At 40.5% G+C, this 19,453-nt stretch overlaps 1 protein-coding gene across 3 annotated transcripts in view; it reads left to right on the top strand.

Moving 5' to 3' along the window:
* LOC106944639 (leucine-rich repeat transmembrane neuronal protein 4) overlaps positions 1–19,111 on the top strand; it is a 119,756-nt gene extending 100,645 nt beyond the window's left edge. For 2 of the 3 annotated variants that reach the window (XM_015027767.1, XM_015027774.1), the window contains one exon: positions 17,675–17,757. Coding sequence is in view for 1 of the 3 variants with exons in the window: in XM_015027760.1 (XP_014883246.1) it covers positions 17,675–17,893 (219 nt within the window). In the remaining 2 variants the exon portion in view is untranslated. Of the gene's footprint in view, positions 1–17,674 lie in introns of all 3 variants that reach the window. The other variant, XM_015027760.1, reaches the window with a different exon arrangement.
* The last annotated feature ends 342 nt before the right edge of the window (positions 19,112–19,453 follow it).

Below are 19,453 nucleotides of genomic sequence, written 5' to 3'. Positions count from 1 at the left end.
CAGTTGAAATAACTTATTTATTATCAGCTGTGAAAATTGTTTATGTTCTTGTAAGATTTTTTTAATGTAGTTACTGAAGTTCACATAAAGCATCATGCTGTGTTTTCCCCCCAGAATGTTACAGGGGACTTAATCGGGGATTTTATTTGCCTTTATTTTGAATCGAGTAGCCGACATTTGGGTGAATATTTCTATTACTTTTTGGAGATATTCAACTGGAACATGTTCCAAGGCAGTTTGAGGTTCTTCTGCTGCATTAGTTATTTTTGCTTTTCCAAACTGAATGAGTCATTATTTTAAATTATAGTCATTTCAGTGCTGACCAAAACAATTACTGTGGTTTATTTCTTAATCGAGCAGCCTTATTATCCTGCTAGAAGAAGATGGAAATACTACAGTCGTAAAGGGATGGACATAATCAGCCATAATAACCAAGCTGTGGAGTCTCTATTGGCTCTAAGGGCCCCAAATCGTGCCGAGAAAATCTTCCCTGCACTGTTGTTGCCCCACCAACCTGAACTAAACACCATGCTTTCATGGTGTTTACACCAAGCCTCAGGTTCCAGTTCTTAGGTGACGGGACTGGTACCCAGTGTGGTCTTCCCCTGCAGTGATTATTGCATTGTGAATACTTGGTGGTTAATTCAGCCGCTGTTACCGTTTCATCTCCTCCGTCCAGTTTGCCCATTCTCCTCTGACTTGTTGAATCCACAGGGCATTTCTTTCCTCGCAGATGTTATTCACTGGATATTTTTGTTGTTTTCGGACCGTTCTCTGTAAACCCAAGAAATTATTGCGTGTGAAAATCCAGCCAATCGGTAGTTTCTGTGGATCTAAGCATACCCCGCCAAGCGCGACGCGTTCAAAATTATTTTTTATTTTCTTCATTTTGAATTCTTGGTTTGAACTTCAGCAAGCCATCTATGCCAGATCCAAATGTCTAAAGGCATTTGGATTTTTTATTCCTCAATGATTAAAGAGGTGAAACTAATATTTGATGTATTAGTGTATTGACCTGACAAATATAGACAAACATTGAACTTTTTGTCAGAGTAATCTCCAATGCTGTTGTTTTATTTTATGCGTAGCGCCAGATCAGAGAAGCCTCTAATGGTTCTGTTTTCTGTCACAGAGGTTTATACTTTGTCCTTTGGTTGAACAAACTAAATAAACTAAATGTTATATGTCTGCTTTCAAAGGTGACATGCATTTGTTGTTACATGGTCACACATTTACACTTGTGCTCCTCTCGGTATCACCCACATCCGAGTTCCTCTGTGCTGCACCAGCGAGCGCCGGGCTCGTGTTGGGTTACCGTAACACGATTTCAAAAGGGTACAGTTTCAAACCACTCGCGTTTTCGGTCAGACCGTTTTTACAGTTTAAAGTCAATTTAGTAAGATGCCAGAGAAAGCTTTGGAGGGAGCATAACATGCTCTGGCTCTATGTTTCAGAATTGGACTGCTGTCCCTCCTTTTTTCTTGTTTTCATGCCCTCCCACTGACTCCTACACATGTCTTTTGCTTGCAAGCAAAAGACAATAATTTAATGTTCATAATCATTCTAATCATAATAATGCCATCTTTATGAAATGTCTGAAGCATATTCATAGATAAAAGAAAAGCAATTTGGAAGTAACATATTTGCTTGAGAAAAAGATGAATCTCCTCTCTCCTTTGCCTTCTCCCAGTTCTCCCAGTACTAACTACAGAAACACACCACTCAGTCAGAAACAACCAATCAGATCCAGAAGGAGAGTCTTAGTGCTGTCAATCACTCTCCTGCCAGAAATGCTCAGGCTAGCTAGCATAACCGGTGGCATTCCTGTAACAATAAGTTGTTTCTCTGTCATTAGCACAGAGTTTGTTTAACCCATTTAAACAAAGTTTTAAATGCCTGGTGAAAAATTTCCCTCGCAGAGACAAATGCGTGCCCTCGCCTGACTCCTTTCTGGATGTGAAGCTCTCGCTCTTCGCCTGTTCGCCTCCTCCTGCAGCCTGCGAAAGGCAGGTTTCATTTCAAAATCTGACGCCGCTGGGAAAAACCCAGAAACCCTGCAGGGGGTTTTAAGCACCGGCGGCAAAAGAGCAGCAGAGGCGAAAGAGAATTCATGCAGAAGTAAAATTATAAAAGTAAATTATACATTTCAAATCAATTTAAATATAAGACCTCGCAATTTCCGTTTACATAATCCAGGGGCAACTAAGGTTATAAGGCAGTAAGCTGTCTTTTTGGATTATTGAATCATGGTGAAGCATCTCAAGTAACTTTTTACTATTCAATGGGCAAAAATAAGCCAAAGTGGAAGCTTGGGAGTCAAAAATCAAGCAAGCAGTTTGGCAAATTAGTTTCTTTTTTGCTGCAGTTGTGAGGCGGCAACAGATATCCGTTAATTAGGTTTTGAAGCAAGCGTACTGTTTGACACACACGTCTCGGCGTCAAGCTGTTCTTATAGTCTAACCAAAACCAACTAGTTAAATACACGATGTCACGTCGGGAGACGACTCTCAGAAGATCAGAATGCACCGACGCAGAACTTTCTGTGCAGCTCTTCTTTTCTAAATATAGCACCGGAGGATAAAAGTAACAGAAACAGTTTGCGGAGGACTAATTACCTGCCTGATGCGCAGGTTTGGTGTTTGTCAGGGTTTTCCATGATAAGCAGTTTGCTTATTTTGCTCAGATTCCTCAAGCTGCTTCTCACTAACAACGGCAAGAGGGACCAGAGCAGAGCAGAGCAGAGGGAGGAAGCAATGTTTTCGAAAAATAAATGAAACCGCTGGACAACGTGAGTCGGATAGATGCAGCGACCTCCACAAATCAGTTTTAGTTCATCTCAAACTGCAGTGCTGCCTGTACTGCTGCTGTACGGGCTGCAGCAGTATAATCCCCAAATTAACCTCTAGCCAGAGCTGTTTGTCTTATCCTTCCATGTTACTGTTAGCGTTGACCGAGAGCGTCCGTAATGGCAAACTGTCAAATAACTCTCGCTTTCCTGAAAGCGTCCAGCTGCACTTCAGCAAGTTTCCTGCAGAGTTCAGGTGTTTCCGGCGTGAGAGGGCCAGCAGAGCTGGATGCCTTGAGTGGTCGTAAGATGTTCTGTTTCGTCCATCGCCCGTGGAGCAGCCGTCTGCGATTCCCCTTAACAAAAGGTGATTATATATTTTGGCCTCGTCCTACTGAACACACACACACACACACACACACACACACACACACACACACACACACACACACCTCTGTCGGTGTTGACTTTCATACTGTTTTTCTGAATTGAATGATTTATCTGCGATTTGGAACATTAGGTCGGCGTCTCATCTGGACCAAACAAGGCTGATAAACTGCAGGGTTCCGTTAAACAATGAAATAGCTCGGACATGCTATACTGATTCCTTTTAAATCTTTTTTTTTTTTTTTCAGTCGAACTGACAGCACACCACACTGCTGTGCAGAAAAGATAAAAAATACATCTTTCCCTACTCCCTCTTGATATTTTGCTTGTCAAGGCAAAATCTTTTTCATAACCATTAACACGGTTTTAACCCTGAATTTATGAGTCTTTCTGAAGATTTAAAGTTTTTCCAGTCCTATGTTCATTTCAGTCATTTTAATTATCTCCATTTTCTTGAGAATTGTTTCAAGTTGTTTGCTTGTTGGTCAAGATCCTGCCTCGAGTGGTGAACCGACGTTGTGTCCATCTGCATATCAGGCCCTTAATAAACACAAAGTTTGTTCCACTTTTGAGTAGATCTACAGATGGAGGTCAAAGGAAACCTTTTAATACTCACACATTTATTCCAGGACAGGCTTAGGCTGAAAAAGTAGTGAAAGTCCAAATAAAGAAGAACCAGGAAAGCTGCTGTTGACAAAGCTTTTATTTTTGCATCTGTTCAAACTTATTTTGACCTTAAAGATCTGTTACCAATCCACAGGAGTTATAGTTGTTTGAATTTGTGTCCAAAAACACTAACGGTGAAAAACTTTGAAGAATTCAGTCCTTCATAAAGTCTGTGATGCTGAATCAATTGCAGTTGTTATTACTAGATCGAATGATGAGTTTACACTGAAATCACTGAAACATCAATCAGGTCAAAAAGCAAAACTACCACCATGTCTACTATTTTTATCCAGTAGATACCATGGAAATGGAGATGGGTAAATAGTGACAGCAAATAAAAAAATACAAAGAAAAATTACATGATAGTAAAATGAAAATAAAAAAAATAAACTGAAGTGGCTTAGCTCTTTTGCACAGCACTGCACATAACTTGAGAAATATTATTTTCTTTTTTTCTTGCAGAATGCAAAATGTTCGTCAGTCGCCTGAAGGCATCTCTCGGTTACTTTCATCTGTTGCATACTTTGGTGACAGCGGCTACGAATTTAACACCGGCGTCGTTTGTGAAGGATAGGGCTACACTGTTTACAAACAGTAGTCAACCTTTCACATTAAAGTTGCATAGAGTAACGCTCTAATTCACTTGATTTCCTACATGCTTTTTTTGTTCTGTTTTTTAACACAGACAGATCAGTGTGGCGTTTTAACGTGTCTGACAGCCGACCTTTTCCCCTCTCTTAGAACTGAAAGTGTTTTCTGAGAACCATCCACGTAAACGGCACCAGTCGATATAAAGACAAGACGTGATTGGAGGAAAATGAGATGACATCTTTTTAGCAAGGAAACAAAAAAACTAAAAATGGCAAGCCAAAAAAAAAATTGCAAGTTTCAGTAAATGGCAGACGCTGTGCTCAGTTTTATTGTTCTCTTTTACATGATCACCGATCCACTTCAGTCAAACAGAGACAACCTAGCTAACCACATATCATCAGAGGTGGAAATTAGCACCCATCGCTGGTTAAATGGGAGTAAATTTAATGAACTTACATGCCAAAGGGATAGGTTTGCAATTTGAACAGAGGAAGAATGTTTAGCAACCTATAGGGGGCAGTAATGGACATGAACCGCTAGACAGAAATCTTCTGTGTCTTTGACCAGCAGCTGTGTAGGAGGGAGCAAAGTATTGAACATCATGCTGGAGAAAAACTGCAGTTACATGTTAGGAGCTGAACTAACAACTCAGCTATCACAGCAGAGGAGAAGAGAACTCAAACCGTTCTGGAAAGGCATTTTGGTGATTTGGAGTCGATTATGGCCAATCAAATGTAGGCTTCCTTCACAGCATCTGAGTGACCTGGCAGCTACAGTAACCTTAGTTAAAATGTTAGCATTTTTTATCTAAACAACGGCTTACCACAGTGTTGAACGTCAGAAAAACAATGATTATTTCAAGAAACCATTATATTATTTGAGAGCTCAGGTCAAACTAAAGGTTCATTTTGGCCAGATTATAAATCCAAGCTGAAGCGGGGAAGACAGTAAACGCTCTCTGGAGGCAACACGAATTGTGCGTCGCTATAGTAACCGTACCATGTTTGCTCTGGAACAATAATCTGGAATACAAACCAACCAAATGACTCTTGACCGCAATCTGCATAAAAATAATAATAATAATAGTAAAAAAAAAGAAAATTACAGTGAAATCAGAGGATTAAGCGCTGACCCTTCCTTGAACCACATGCTGTTTTAAGAAAGACCCAAGGGTCATCCTAAAATGCCTCGGATCATCCTCCTGGGTCAAGGCAGATGGCGTCCCTAGAGCATTAAGAATTATGAAATCCATAACAGTAACATCATTGACAATAATAAAAAACAACAACAATAAAACCTCAACAATGACAAGGAGCGGGCGAACACATCCATGCGTCTAATCAGTTTTGTCAGTGATTCAAAATTGAAATGTATTATTTTGGGCCTGAACGGCAGCAGTAATTAGACCCCGGTAGAATGCATGTTGCAAAATGAAAGCAGCTTCGTGTGTTTGTGGGTGTCTGTCTGTTGTGCATTAATTAGCAATGAACCTGCGCATAAATTTTAAAGGCCGTCCCACTGTGTCCAACATGTAGTTTCCAAGTAAACACTCCTGACCTTATGGGCAGCATATTTTATTTCATTTTTTTTTTTCCTGGAACAGAGACTTTTTAAATGGCTGCGTTTGACAGGCAGCAGCACGTAGCGTGCGAGGACAGATGCGTGCTGGGAAAAGGTGTGTGGGAGTGTAAAGGGAGAGGAAAGCAGTCGGCGAGAGAGAGAATGAACCAAACAATAAATCGCACGTCAACACCGAGTGCAGCGTCTACATTTCCTGGCCTCCATATTCGGGTTACCTGCATCTGCACAGATCAGAAAAGACCACGCAGTGACTCACACGCTGTCCATCTAGTAAATAACAGCAAATCCCAGCCTGCATCGCCAACATTGATGAGCAGAAAATGGGATGAGCAGCATTAGGAGGAGATAAATCCCCCACATCTGAAGGATTATGGTTATTTTGACAAATCTGGAATGCTTTTCACATAGAAATGTAATTACACGGCGAATATTAAAGTCAGCAAAAGATCATCTTTCGGAAATTTTACCGCACACTGTATTCATTTGTGCAGTTTTTTTTTTCTCACTGAACCAAAAACCTCTAAGAAGAGGGAAAACATGCTGCCGTCTCGCGTGGCTCGCGCTGTGTGAATTATTGAATATTATCTTGAGAAAGGATTGCCTGTTTGCCCCGTCCACTTCACTGGATTGCTTGATATTGACGGTGATGCATTTGATTATTGATCAGGTTGTCCGTTTGGTTGTTTATTTTGGTGCTTTGGAAAACCTCAGGATGAAAACAGAGTCCATGACCCGTTTGACCGCCTGGCCGCTGAAAATGAAGGCTGCGGAACCAGCAGGTGATGGAGAATGGACCATTGGACATTTCTGTGGAATCTCACACAGTCGTGCTCATAAATTAAGTACTCTAATTTTTATTTCTTTTACATCATGCATACTTAACTTGTTTTTTTACATTTTGTTTCCAGAGCGTCAGACTTTCTTCTACTTCATGTGATTGTGATCGATTACTCTCCAAGAGTTGTGATTTGTTTCTTTGAGTTTTGGTTGAGATTGACCTCAGTCAGACGATCCTTTCTTTTAGCTTGTCGAGTCCTGACTGGGCCACTCAGAAACTAAAAAATCTGATGTTCTTCTGTCTGGTGAATGCACCACAAGCACCAACAAGAGCACTTAGCGTTAGCTACTTAAAGTCTTATCGAGTTATTGTTCATTCAGGCTTTTACTTTTGAACAGGAAGCGAGATGTCGGCAGACAACAGGAAGACTGAACATGTTACGGAAAGTTGTTTTGTAGTTTCAGTGTCTCTCGTGGAACATGCTTGGTTTGGAAATTTTGTCTGGCTTTTGAAAATCCCTTCATAAAATGAAGAACCCGCGATGTTCAGGACAGGAGTTTTCATGATTAAGTGTCCGACACACAAAGTAAAACACTGGAAGAGACAATCAGTAAACTATACCAGCATTTGTATACATCTTTCAATAGCCTGTCTATTTATTTTATCTATTTGTAGCTACTGTTTATGCTTTTTTAAAACATTTATAGCATGAATATGCTTTACCCTACCGGTATTCATTTATTTTTTCTCTTAAAGAATCTCAAGAAGCCAAACTTGTTGATTGGATTCTGCTTCTAAAATAAATAATTAATGATCCGTCACTGCAGGGAGGCAAAAGTCTAAACATTTCAATGCTGTTCTTAATGCTTTATTCATTGTAGCGTATTTTGAATGATTTTGATTTTAATAGCTGTGCTCAAAATTGGCTTAAATTTTTTTAAAATTGTTTTCATTCAATCAAGAAGTTTGTTTCAGATATCAAATGAGTGAGACATTTTTCAAAATGAGTATACATATATTTTTTTATTACAATTCAAGAAAAATAACACACATAAAATTAATACTATACCCTGCCTGTAACGTCTGACCACCAATTTGAATGCTTCCCTATTCTAATGATTTATCTTTGTTGATGATTTAATTAAAACATCAATATGTTACTTTAAACTTGAATCTATTAAACAAAAAAAAAAGATTTATCAGGATTTATGATCGTTTTAAAAATAGCAGAGATTAAAATGTTTTCTAGCTTTTTCCAATGATTTCTTTCTGTATTATGATCAACATTTAGCCCACTGGTGTAATTCAGGTCGATAAATCAGTCGGCGCAGAAAGGTCTCAAACTCAACGGAAAAACCAGTTTTGTGTCTTGAAGGCCTTAGGAAAGGAATCAACTTTAAATTGGATCTTCCGGCACTTTCTTGCAATCTCCCATGGACACAATTTGATGCCAAAGATGGCAATAACGAAAACCTTAAGCCTTTTTCACAGTCCCAGATGAGCACACACTACCTGTGGGATCACAAGCCGGGGCCATTTACCTTCAATTGAAGTCGTGTTACGGGGTAAGCTGAGGTGTTAAAAGTGTCTAACGTGCATTCAGCTGACGGACCCAGATCAGCTCCACCAGGAAATATGCCTCTCTCTTTGCTTTATCTGGGACATGTGGTCGCAGCTTCAACCAGATTGGTAAAGTTCAGGAAATAAAATACTTGGCTAGGATTAGGATGCAATATGTGTGTGTGTCGAGAGATGAACATATGTGGCATATGAATAACACGTCTAAGTTAAAAAGAAGGCAAAGTTAGTTTTATATAGTTGTTTCCACAAGTAGAAACTTAGAGAAGTGGTAGTCAGAGTCACATGTTTTTGTTGATTCTTGTTGTTTTGTTGTGTGTCAGGCTTGGCTAAAACCCATCCACATTACGATTCAGATGTTGGAAAAAAACGCTCAAATATCTACCAAATGTAGCCTAGACATTTATGCACCATTCACACATCGCTAAGAAAAAAAAAAACGCTCCCTGTAAAGAGAAGATGCACTTAATTCCCCCATAATTAGGTGACAGTACGTCTTTAAAACGACTACAGCTACATGTCACTTTGCAAAAACAAACGCATTAAAGTTGCAGTAGAATGTCACTGAAAATTAAAAAAAAAGAAAGAAAAAAAAGACATGAATAAATCCAAGGTTGCAAAGTTGACTCTTAGTTTTCTAGGTGTTTGTTTGCTATGCTAGGACTAAACTCCTGATCTGCATCTCTTCCAGTCTGCGCCTCCCACAGGCTAAGAGGCAGGACAGAGAGAAGCAGTGACTCATAGATGTCTGTCATATATTGTTTAATCAATATTCAGCTGCACCTGGCATTATCGCTCCTACCGCCAAGGCGGTTTGTGTTTTCGATATGAGCTGCATTTGAAACCTTGAAAAGGTTTCTGTTGTGTTCAGACGTGAAACGGATATTTTTGACAGGAACTGAGGGAGAACTGCTCCTCAGCGATGATGTCTGCTCTGACTAGAGATTTCATGTGATTTAAGGTGCGCTTTCACTTAAGCCAAAATGAATTAACCTTCTCATGTGAACAATGGAAGAGGTGGTTTGTAGCCTTTAATTTTAATTTTTTCCTCTATCTTGATGAATGATTTAACTTCCAGAAATTCTGCTCCAAACTGATATCAAGTGGCGTCTCTACAGCGAATCTTACTTACTCTACTTAATTAAGCTCTATGCTCACTTGTTATCAGCTTGGCTCTCGTGTCGCCCTCCCAGAAACCATTCTTCAGTCTCTCTGTGCCAGGCAACAATCTCGAAGAGGAGGGTCATGTGGCCGTTCTGCATCCACGGGTGTGTTGCCTAGCACACAGCCATGATAATAGAGGCCTGTCTGTGCTGCAACGTTGACCACTGAGTGAATTATCCAGCTGACAGGGAGCAGCCGCGCAGCTCAGGCGGAGGATGTTGTTAATATGCCAATGAGAGCTCACATCTTCTGTGCAAGTCTGAGCCTCGACGTGGCCGCCTGTCACCTAATTGGGAATCGTTTAGCGGCAGCGGCTTGACCGGCATTCTCAACATTGCGACGGGGTGGTGGACCACCCACGTGAACGCTTTCATTAGCAATCGGAAGCTAACCGCTAGAAAATTAAAATTAATTGCAGTGCGCCGCGTGTCACGGGGGCGCGCACCGTTTTCAGCGGCAGCTGAAAAAAAGGTGCTATGGATGTCTTGTCATTTCTCCTACAAAAAAAAAAAAACTAATCTAACAATAAAGCAATGCTCATTTTGCATTAAAAAAATGCTAAATGAACCACATAACAGTGTTGATGCTCGCCACCCCTCTCATTACTCAGCTACAGTTGACAATAGTTGAATTCAAGTTTTTTTGTTTCAAATATCTCAAGACTACAAACAGACCTGCTGGGACACATGCAGCTCAAATAAGCATAAACCATTCAATAACAAAGTAGCAGGGTAGAGTTATGAGGAAGTAATTTGTGAACGCTCACTGACATAATTGATACAAGAGATCAATAAGAGTGAGTAAGTCTGTACACACTTAGAGTTTATCATGTAACTTCATCAGCATGAAAGATTAAATCAGACTAGAAATCACAAATGATCAAAAAAAATAATAATTCAGAGTAAGGTCTAAGACACTAAACAGAAGAGTTTTTTATTCTTTGCAATTAAAATGGGAAAAATGAGTATTCATATTATTTATTCCAACAAAAAAAAAGTGATTAATAATTTCCACTGGTGCACTTTCCTCTTTGACTTCTGGTTTGACGAATATTAAAATGTAAATAGTTGAAATGAACTGGCCTTGTGCTCCCATTTCTGACCTTTATTTGTAAGTAGTAATAAAATCAATAACTTAACAACTGCAAGCAAGATAATTGCAAGTGAGGCTTCATCCGTAAATTGTTATACCCTACAAAACAACAACTCTTAGCTCTGAATCAAATAAAACAGGATTAAAATAGACTTGTTCTGTTTAAACTCCCAACCGGTTCCAGAACCTGTTGAACAGAAAGTTCATGGAGTAATGTAGATGGTTACAGCGATGATGAGTTATTATGTCCAAGAGAGAGAAGTGAGAAAGAGAATAGAAACCCAGTTTGGGTTTATTAGTTCAGCCACATCAACGGGTAGCACGTTTTGTTCAGGACCTGCTGTGTGTGTGTGTGTGGTTTTTTTTGTTGTTTTTTTTGGTTTCCCCTCTCTTAAAATTCAGTGCTACAGTGTAAATAGGTCAAGTTAACAGTTAACAGAGTGAAGACGAGATCAGGCTGATGCCAGATGCCTCCTCTTTTACTCTGGACGGCGTCCAGCGACTCACTGAACAAGAACTGACGCCTATCAGGAGCGAGCGAGACTTATTCTCAAGCAGCTTCCGCCACCGACAGATTTGTTTTGTATTTATCCAATCTCGTGTTTCGAGACCAGATTGGTGGGAGATTTCCTGAGCCGCTAGAGCCGAGGGAGGGAGGGCGGCGGCGACGGCGCTATACCTGCAGAATCCCGACTCCGTGGAGCATCCAGTTCGGAGTAAATCTGCTGGCTGTCGGCCAATCCGAACGAGCCAGTGAGTCACCTCTTTAAGAGCTCCAAGCATAACAGCCGACTTCTCCCCAATATTCCTGATTAAACTTGAGCGCTCGCTCAGTTTTGTATGCCAAAAAGGCTTTTATTCCTCCTCTCCTCTAAGCTGAGACATGAAACTGATCCTGTTTCAAGTTTACTGCTTCTGCACTGCAGACGGGAGGCGGTGGGGAACGGGGTTAGTAATCCCGTTCAACTTAAAGATATTCTTTCTCTTTTCTTTTTTTTTCCTTTTTTTTATACAATAATGCGAAAGACGCATTTTTAATGCAGCAGGTTTTAACGCAACGGTTTGTCTGTGTTAAGAGTTTGTCACACTTATAGGGGAAGACGACATAAAGTAATTGCTTTGACATTTCGTTATTTAGTCATCGGTGGATGCTGATGCCCACTGATGAGTAAGACGGGCCAGAAGTTTTTGACACCTTTCTAAACTAAATTCAATGCGACACACAGCAAGGCGGAACCGTCCTGCCAGATTGATTTCAATTAGTTATGTTTTTAAATTAGAAAAACAGCCCTGTATAGTTAGTTTTGAATTTTTTTTTTGTCAAATCCAAACTTGAATGCTTTTTATAAAGATATTATTTAATAAGGCAATAGAAAGATGGCTAGGCTGAATGCAACAGCAGATTTTATTTGTAAAAATAAAAATTTTTATTTCCATTTAGCAATTATGAAATACTTTTTTGTTGACCTATGTCACCAATAAGCTACACTTTCATAAAAAAAAAAAAAAAAAACTATTTCTCTAACTAATGGTAAAATACCAACAGCTGTGGTTGCAGGATTTTACCTGGCAACCACAGCTGCTGGTATTTTACCATGAATTAGAGAATTTTTTTTTTTTTTTTTTTTTTTACAGTGTGTACAATGTGTAAAACAGTCCAAAGGATTGCAAGGCGCAGGATGTGACGGGACTTTTGGTTCAGTAATAATGTGATGGAGTCTAGCGGAAAGTTTTATTGCTTCACCTCATTTGCTTTTCCTCTGCCAGGCTCATTGGCTCCAGTGAATCGTCATAGAGACGAGCAGAATCGTCATAGAGACGAGCAGAAGGGTGACATAACAACCGGCCCGCTGTGTCCTCATACCCATCATTTCTGCTGCCGTGTCCTGGCAGTTTGTCGCCGCGTTGAACAAAGCTCAGCGACAGCTTAGTAACCTCGCAGCCGTCCGAAGCTTAATCTAGTTGAACTTTGACCTCGCAGAGTTTGTGACAAACCTTCGAGGCTTTCAGTCGAACATGAAGCGGGAATAATTTGTTATCTATATTCAACTTCAGATTACCTTTTAGCTTAAGTCAGTCAGAGGTAGTTTTCTGACTCCGTTGCAGATCATCTGGCTGAACTCTAAACTAGCCGATCAATCAGTCACGATTGATTAAATAAACATAAACAAGCAGTCGGTGTTTTTGTGTCTGACATCCCTTCAGGGATTCAAGTTTTTTCAAAAGTAGGACTTCCTGACTTACTGGTTTTATTCTGTTTGTGCTTGAAGGGACGGACACACTGCTCACATCTTCGCTCGTATTCGTTTTTAGCTTTTAATGATTTGTCGCATTTAGTTTTATTTTCAACGTCAGCCTTAATGAGCCTCAAAAACGAGATCCAGGTGTGCAAGTTTTGAAAGTTATTCCACATCCACAGGGGTCAAAGCTGAACAGACTTTAATATATTAATACATTCACACGCAAAATAATGTTTGATACTTTTTGTCTGTCATAATTTTGGCTGGATATTTGACAGGTTTCTGGTGGGGGAATCATTAGAGTTCCTTCAAATGGGTTGGTTTCCTGTCACTGACTCTGCTGTAACACAGTCTAAACATTTTCAGTAGGATTAAACCCACATCAAACCTAAAAGTGTGCAGACTGACACATATGGGTAGATTTATTTATTTATTTATTTATTGCTTTGCAAACGATGCAACAGCAGGAGCAGCGTTTATTTTCCTCGTTGCTGATTGGCTGAACCCCCAATTGTGGAAATAAGGCAGATTGTATATGTTAGTTTCTGCTATCATGCTAAGACAGTTTCCACTATGTGTGTTAAAGCAGTTTAATATTTGGCATTTGAACAATTAAGTGTTTTCATAACTATTCAGATTTTAGCTACTCATGTTTGTGATTTATAACTCCCATAAATACCAGGGTCCCACTGTAATAGGATTTAACATTGTAATATCAACAAAGATTTTAATTTATACTCTTTATAAAGAGTATAAATAAATGTCATTAACTTTTGACAGTCAGGAACAAACTTTTTGGTTGAAAAGAATCTGTCAGGGTTAATAACTTCGATCAAAGGCGTACGTACCGCAGGACGAACTTCATGTATGTCATAACGTGTTCATTCGATCAAATAATCAACAAGGCTAAACATGTAATTCTAGTTTTTAATAACAGAAGTTGTTTGCTAAAACATCATTCCGGCCCAAAATGAAGCACATTTTAAAAGTAGCATTAAATAAACTGGCGCTATATGAAGAAAAGCTCTAAAAGAAACGGCTGCTATGGAGACAGTGAGCTTAGTAGGTTTGTTTTTTACGTCCCTTCGTCCTCCTGCTTACAGTTTGTGGTGACGGGTTAAACTGTAGTCGTCATGTGACCTTGGGAAACAGGAAGCTGTGGATCCATTAACGCTGCAATCGATTTAAAAACCTGAGTATGCATTCAAATCAGATAAAGTTACATTTAATTGCTATGAATTATAAATCTGGTAAAAAAAAAAACACAAACAATATTTAATCGCAGATCTGATGCTTTTTCTAGGGTTTGCAGGGCACATCACTGTAGAGGTTCTCACCGATCCACAGGTAGAAACAATCACGTTGGGCGCTGTGTGTGTTAATATTCCCCGCTGCCTTGTTTGGCTCTTTAGCGGTGCCTAAACATTCAGCAGAGTGCAAATTATTAAGCAGAGGTTCATTAGAATAACTCCTACCCTAAGTGTGAAATCCAACTTTCCACCCCATGTTGTGTCACACCTCACTCCCTCAGCAACACTTTTAAATGAACAAATAGTTCTGTCTTCCTCTCCCGCGTTTCAACAAAATCGCACAACGAATTACGAGGAGAGACTCTCCAGAGCCGGTCTGAAAGCTCGGAAGAAGAGCTTCAGTGTTTCTGTTTTAGCTCCGCTTAACAACAGCTATGGGAGAAGCTCTGCACGTAATCCACCTGCAGCTGTCAAAGGGGAGGAAAAAAATACCGTGCAGCAACTTGCGAAAAATTAAAGACCCCCGCGAAACGGAAATTACATTTTATTTCATGGTAAGCAGCAGCTCCGCGTGAGGGTTGGGGAGGAGTGGGGGGGAAGTTGGGGGAGATGTGGGCTGAGGGTGCACTTTATGGAAGCTGAAGTAGGTGACGGTTCAAGCCAGGAGCTGGGAAAAAAAAGCAGAAAACTGACAAAAGTGGTTGAGGAGAGAGAGAGAGAGAGAGAGAGAGAGAGGGAGGTGGTGATGCAGAGCGGCTGCTTTTCAGAAAATCTTGCAGCTAAAAAATTTGATTTCCTACATCTACAGCTTGTTTATCTTCATACTTTTATCATTTCTGAATTAGAAGCGTGCGTGTCAAATAAAAGCAACACCTGCATTCATTTGTCTTTGTACATATATAAAGAATTGCTCTGAGTGTAAACTCAAGGTAGCGGACACAATCTTAAATGCTGATGCTGCCACCCACGACTGAAGATACGATAATAAATGGGAAGCAGCTCCTGTTGTGTCTCTGTACAGTTTAAATGAATCCCGAGGGAATCTGAAATTCACTTCAGAAATGAACTCGCAGGCTTTTTACCATATAACATCCGTTCAAGACTGTAGAGTTTAAAACTGTTTAGTTTTTTTTACAGTCTGGACTGAATATTGTTTAGCTTGAAGATCCATACACCAACACGTCTACGCCTCTCTGAGGATGTTTTTTTTTTTTTTTTTTTAATTTTTTTCCTTTTAAAGATCTGAGTTAGTCTATAAAGCTTAGCATTGATGGGCAAACACAGCCCTTTATTGTCTGGGCAACTCGGCTTATTCTGTAGCGCGATTAGAGACGTTAAGTGGAGGAAGAAAGTGTCAAGGAGCCAAAGGTCGGCGATGCCCCGCCAGCTACCGCCGCATATAGACAGGAGGGGAAAAAAAGCGAGGCCTAAATTCAAGTCAACTCTTCAGTTTCCGTGTTTGACTCCGTCTGTAGCAATAATTGGAGAAACGAGTCCTCTGTGAACCTTTTCCCCCCATCGACAATCTGCACAAAGAACCCCCAGATGCAGAGCGCCCCTCCTTCAGCTGGCTCATTGTGCATTCCAAGGGATTGTTGCTCATGAATTTTTATGAAGTCCTCTCAAGTAGTGTGCAAAGTTCAGCCGTTGAATTAGACAATGGTGTTTTCCACTAATCTTCTTATTAGAGGGGAGAATAAACTGAGCGGCGCCGTTATCGAAAGACGAGAATGTAACCTTTAAAACGAGGTGGGCTCGAAATTCAGAGCTCTGGAAAAGCAACAGAACTGCGAGTTCTTCTCGACAACGTTGGGCGAAGAGTCGACACGAAGCGCGTTTTGGATGTATTTGGTTTTGTCCGAAGCCTTTGGAATCCAGTTGATTGAACATCTGCAACATGCAGTGTTTTATAATAAGTGTTATGTCTGTGACTTGTTGCTTTTATTCACATTCTTTTTCCTGTACGGACTGGAAAAAGACGTAGTCCTTTTGTAAGTTTTTTTTGACGGAATGAAGATGTCAGTTGTCTCACTGACAAACAAATCAGCAAAAGTTGTGTGAGATCCTAGGTAGCTTTGCAAGAAACCATAAGCTTCTTTTGGGACGTGAATGTGAAGAGAAAATGTCTGCTGAGAAAAGTCATTTTGGAACGTTTGTGAGTTCTGACATAGTCCAGTAAAAACACAGTCCCTTGCTCTACGCTTTGCTTCGTACAGACAGTCTGGACCCTTAGTTATTGAAAAACGATTGTTTCCTGGAGGTGAGGACTCTGTTGAAGTTTTAAATTTCACCGAAAAAGATGACTGTTAATGTTAATTCAAAACTTGGAAGTGTGTCCAACACGGACTGAACGGCTTTGTTCACTTCCATTGCTGCCATTTTCTACAACTACAGGCAGACTAAGACTCTAAAGCAGCTGAGAAAACTGACGTCATCGTTCACAACTTCTCTATCTGTTCACTGATTGGCCCGATAGAAAATGTGCCGGAGAGAATCTGAGTCAATGGGAGAAAGCCTGGAATGGGCAATGAAGGGAGATGAGAATTGAATGGAGTTGCACTGGAAAGGCAATGGCAAAGAGATATTACCAAAACTCACACTTTATCTCATTGTACATGTGTACAGTGACAAATAACATTAAATACCAATCCTAAAACTTTACAGAAAACCTCCACTGATGGAACTTAATTGTCTTTGGTTTGTTGAGAACAAGGTTGCACATTTTTAGCTTTAAGCTGTTTTTGTAAAACCTTTCCAGTGTCTGAACAAAAGTAACCTGGGATCTTTTAAAGCTTTTGTGAATTTTCTCAATAAGTCATTTGGATGCGACACAAAATTATTTTTAATGGAGTAACTCCCAAAAGTAACTCAGAGGGTTTTCTCAAAAAAACTTTTGTGACATGTGAGAGAGGATTGCTGCTGAACTTCTTCATTCCTATTTTTCCTTCACCGTCTCCCGCTGGGTTCAGTAAAAAGAAATCCAATCGGAGAAGTTGAATATTTTTGCATCTTGTTGCCTTTGTTCATGTATGGGCGCATTCGTACACTGCGCGAACCCATTAATATGCATCAATCTATTAATATCTGTACTCCACAAGCCATGATGCAGCTTTGTTCTCCTTAATTGACATAATTCGGACCACACTAGCATATGAAATGAACATGGCGCTTTGAATCGGCGAAGAGCTTGTAATGTAATAAGCGGTCTCTTCTAAATGGAGCCTTGACTCCATTTAAAAGAGGGCAGAAAATATGTGTGCACTCTTGCTTAAGGCTTTCATCTTGCATATAAATCATTCCAGCTCAAAGTGGGTGTTTGAGCGGCACAGATTTCAGGTCTTTGGGCGCAACGCTGCATCACCGGCCAAGTCTCCATTAATGACAGAGCTGTGCTTTGACAGCATGATGTAAATTAAGCCAATTCTTAATATTCTGAGAGCTGATAAATGTTGGCATGAAGGCTTCTCTGGCTCGTTTTGGAAGCCGTATATGTGACGCCATGTTTTTTTTTTTGTTTTTTTTTTTCTCTCCTACCCTTTCTGTTCTGTTCTGTTCTGTCCAGATACCACAGCAGCTGAACCCCCTGGCTCTGTACAGGTGTGAGCAGTTGGTGCTGGATCACTGCCATGCCCACCTGTCGCTGCACCACAACGTGGGCATGGAGCCCTCGGCCCGGGCGCCGGGAGGTCCGGGGCCGGCCCCGTACCACCCGGGCCTGATGGCCGCCCTCCCCTCCGAGCCGGTGCCGCCTCGCCCCCGGACTCGCTCCCACCGCCGGTGAGCTGTGCACCGACAGGCCCCTGAACTCCCCGTATTTGTGCAACACAGAGTCAGCGAACTGCTCAGAGGAAATAAAAAAAGAAAAAGGTTGTGTGGGAGGAAACTGGGACTGCTAACGGAGCAAAGGAGACAGCTAATCTGCCGCGGAGCATCCAGGATCCAGGGTAAATGGGAATGAAAGTTGGTTTTTTTTTTTTTTTTTTTTGTTCCCAGCAGGAGTATAAAAGGGGTGCAGCAGTATCGATCGGTGAGAGTCTGACCTACACGGCCCCACACGTCCTCAATTAAGCGAAGGAGGCTAACGAGTAACACGACTCCCAGCGTGTCCTTCGTCCCTCGCCAGGAGTAATAAGAATAGCATTTTTAATGATTTGTTAATCTTATTAAACACATTTCCTTGACTTGTCGTGATCTGGGAACCTCTCTGCTGTGCGAGTAATCAAGTGATTAACGCTACAAGCGAAGATGAGTCGCAGAACAAATGAAGGAGTGCCCAAAGAAAGTTTTTTCTGCTCTCTCTCTCTCTCGCTCCCTCTCCGACTGACTGAGAGTATTTTCTTTATAGTTTAAGGCAAAAAAATCAACAAAAACAAGTCTGAATATAGCAGACAGTAAGTGCCATATAAATTGTACAGCCTCCACTGATTTGTTGGCACTAAGTCTAATTTTTATGGTGACTTATGATGTGTGATGTTGATCCCTTTCACATTAGTTTATCACAGCGGAGAGAAAGTACCCACCAGGAAGCAGCACTGCAACACTCAGATATTTACTTTTCATCCCTCATTGGAATCACTCTCGTGGTTAATGGTTTCTGATTTCATAATGCATTATTAAACCAATTATCTGACTGTGCGCTCATAAAGCTACATGTGTGCTTTCTTTCTTTTTTTTTTTTCTTTCCTTACAAGATGTTGCAATATAATATGTGGTAAATAAAACTGTGGTAAATGATCGGTAACAGTGTCGTTCATCAAGATCGCTGGCTTCGACCCAAACAACTGTCTGCTGTATTTAGACGGCTGCGGAGGCGGATGACACAAAAGGAGCGGCGCGCTGGAGGCAAGGCTGTCGAACAACAAAATGTCTTTTTTTTTTTTTTTTTTTTTGCATTAGTAACTGACCTCCCCCAAACCCCCAAATGGTAACTCTTTCTTGCTTTTCTTCTCCTGTGACTCTGTGACCGTTTTCTGATGTAATAAAGTAAACTGGGACTCTCCGAGCTTCAAGGGTTTTCTGTCAAAGTATGACGTATTTGTACATTTTTGTCACCTTACGACCACGAATGTCTTGATTAAGGTTTTATGGTAAACCAACAGAACATATCTGTGAAGTGGAAAGAAAACAATCAACAGTTTTCAACTTTTTTTTTTTCTTTTTATAAATCAAACTGTGGCATGGATTTTTTTTCATGTTTTCTTGTCTCTCTTCCCGTCAACTCTGCCCACATTCTTAAAATAGAATCCCCACAGCATGACACTGCCACCACCATGTTTCACATTGTGGATAATGTGTTCAGGGTAATGTGCGCCATGCGTTTTCTTTCTCACGCAACGTTTTA

The sequence above is a fragment of the Poecilia latipinna genome, unplaced genomic scaffold (genome assembly GCF_001443285.1).
Source record: "Poecilia latipinna isolate Pla-1442-1.1 unplaced genomic scaffold, P_latipinna-1.0 Scaffold8, whole genome shotgun sequence".
Lineage (NCBI taxonomy): Eukaryota > Metazoa > Chordata > Actinopteri > Cyprinodontiformes > Poeciliidae > Poecilia > Poecilia latipinna.
Note: the sequence above shows the minus strand (reverse complement) of the source record. Positions and strands in the feature narration are given on the sequence as shown.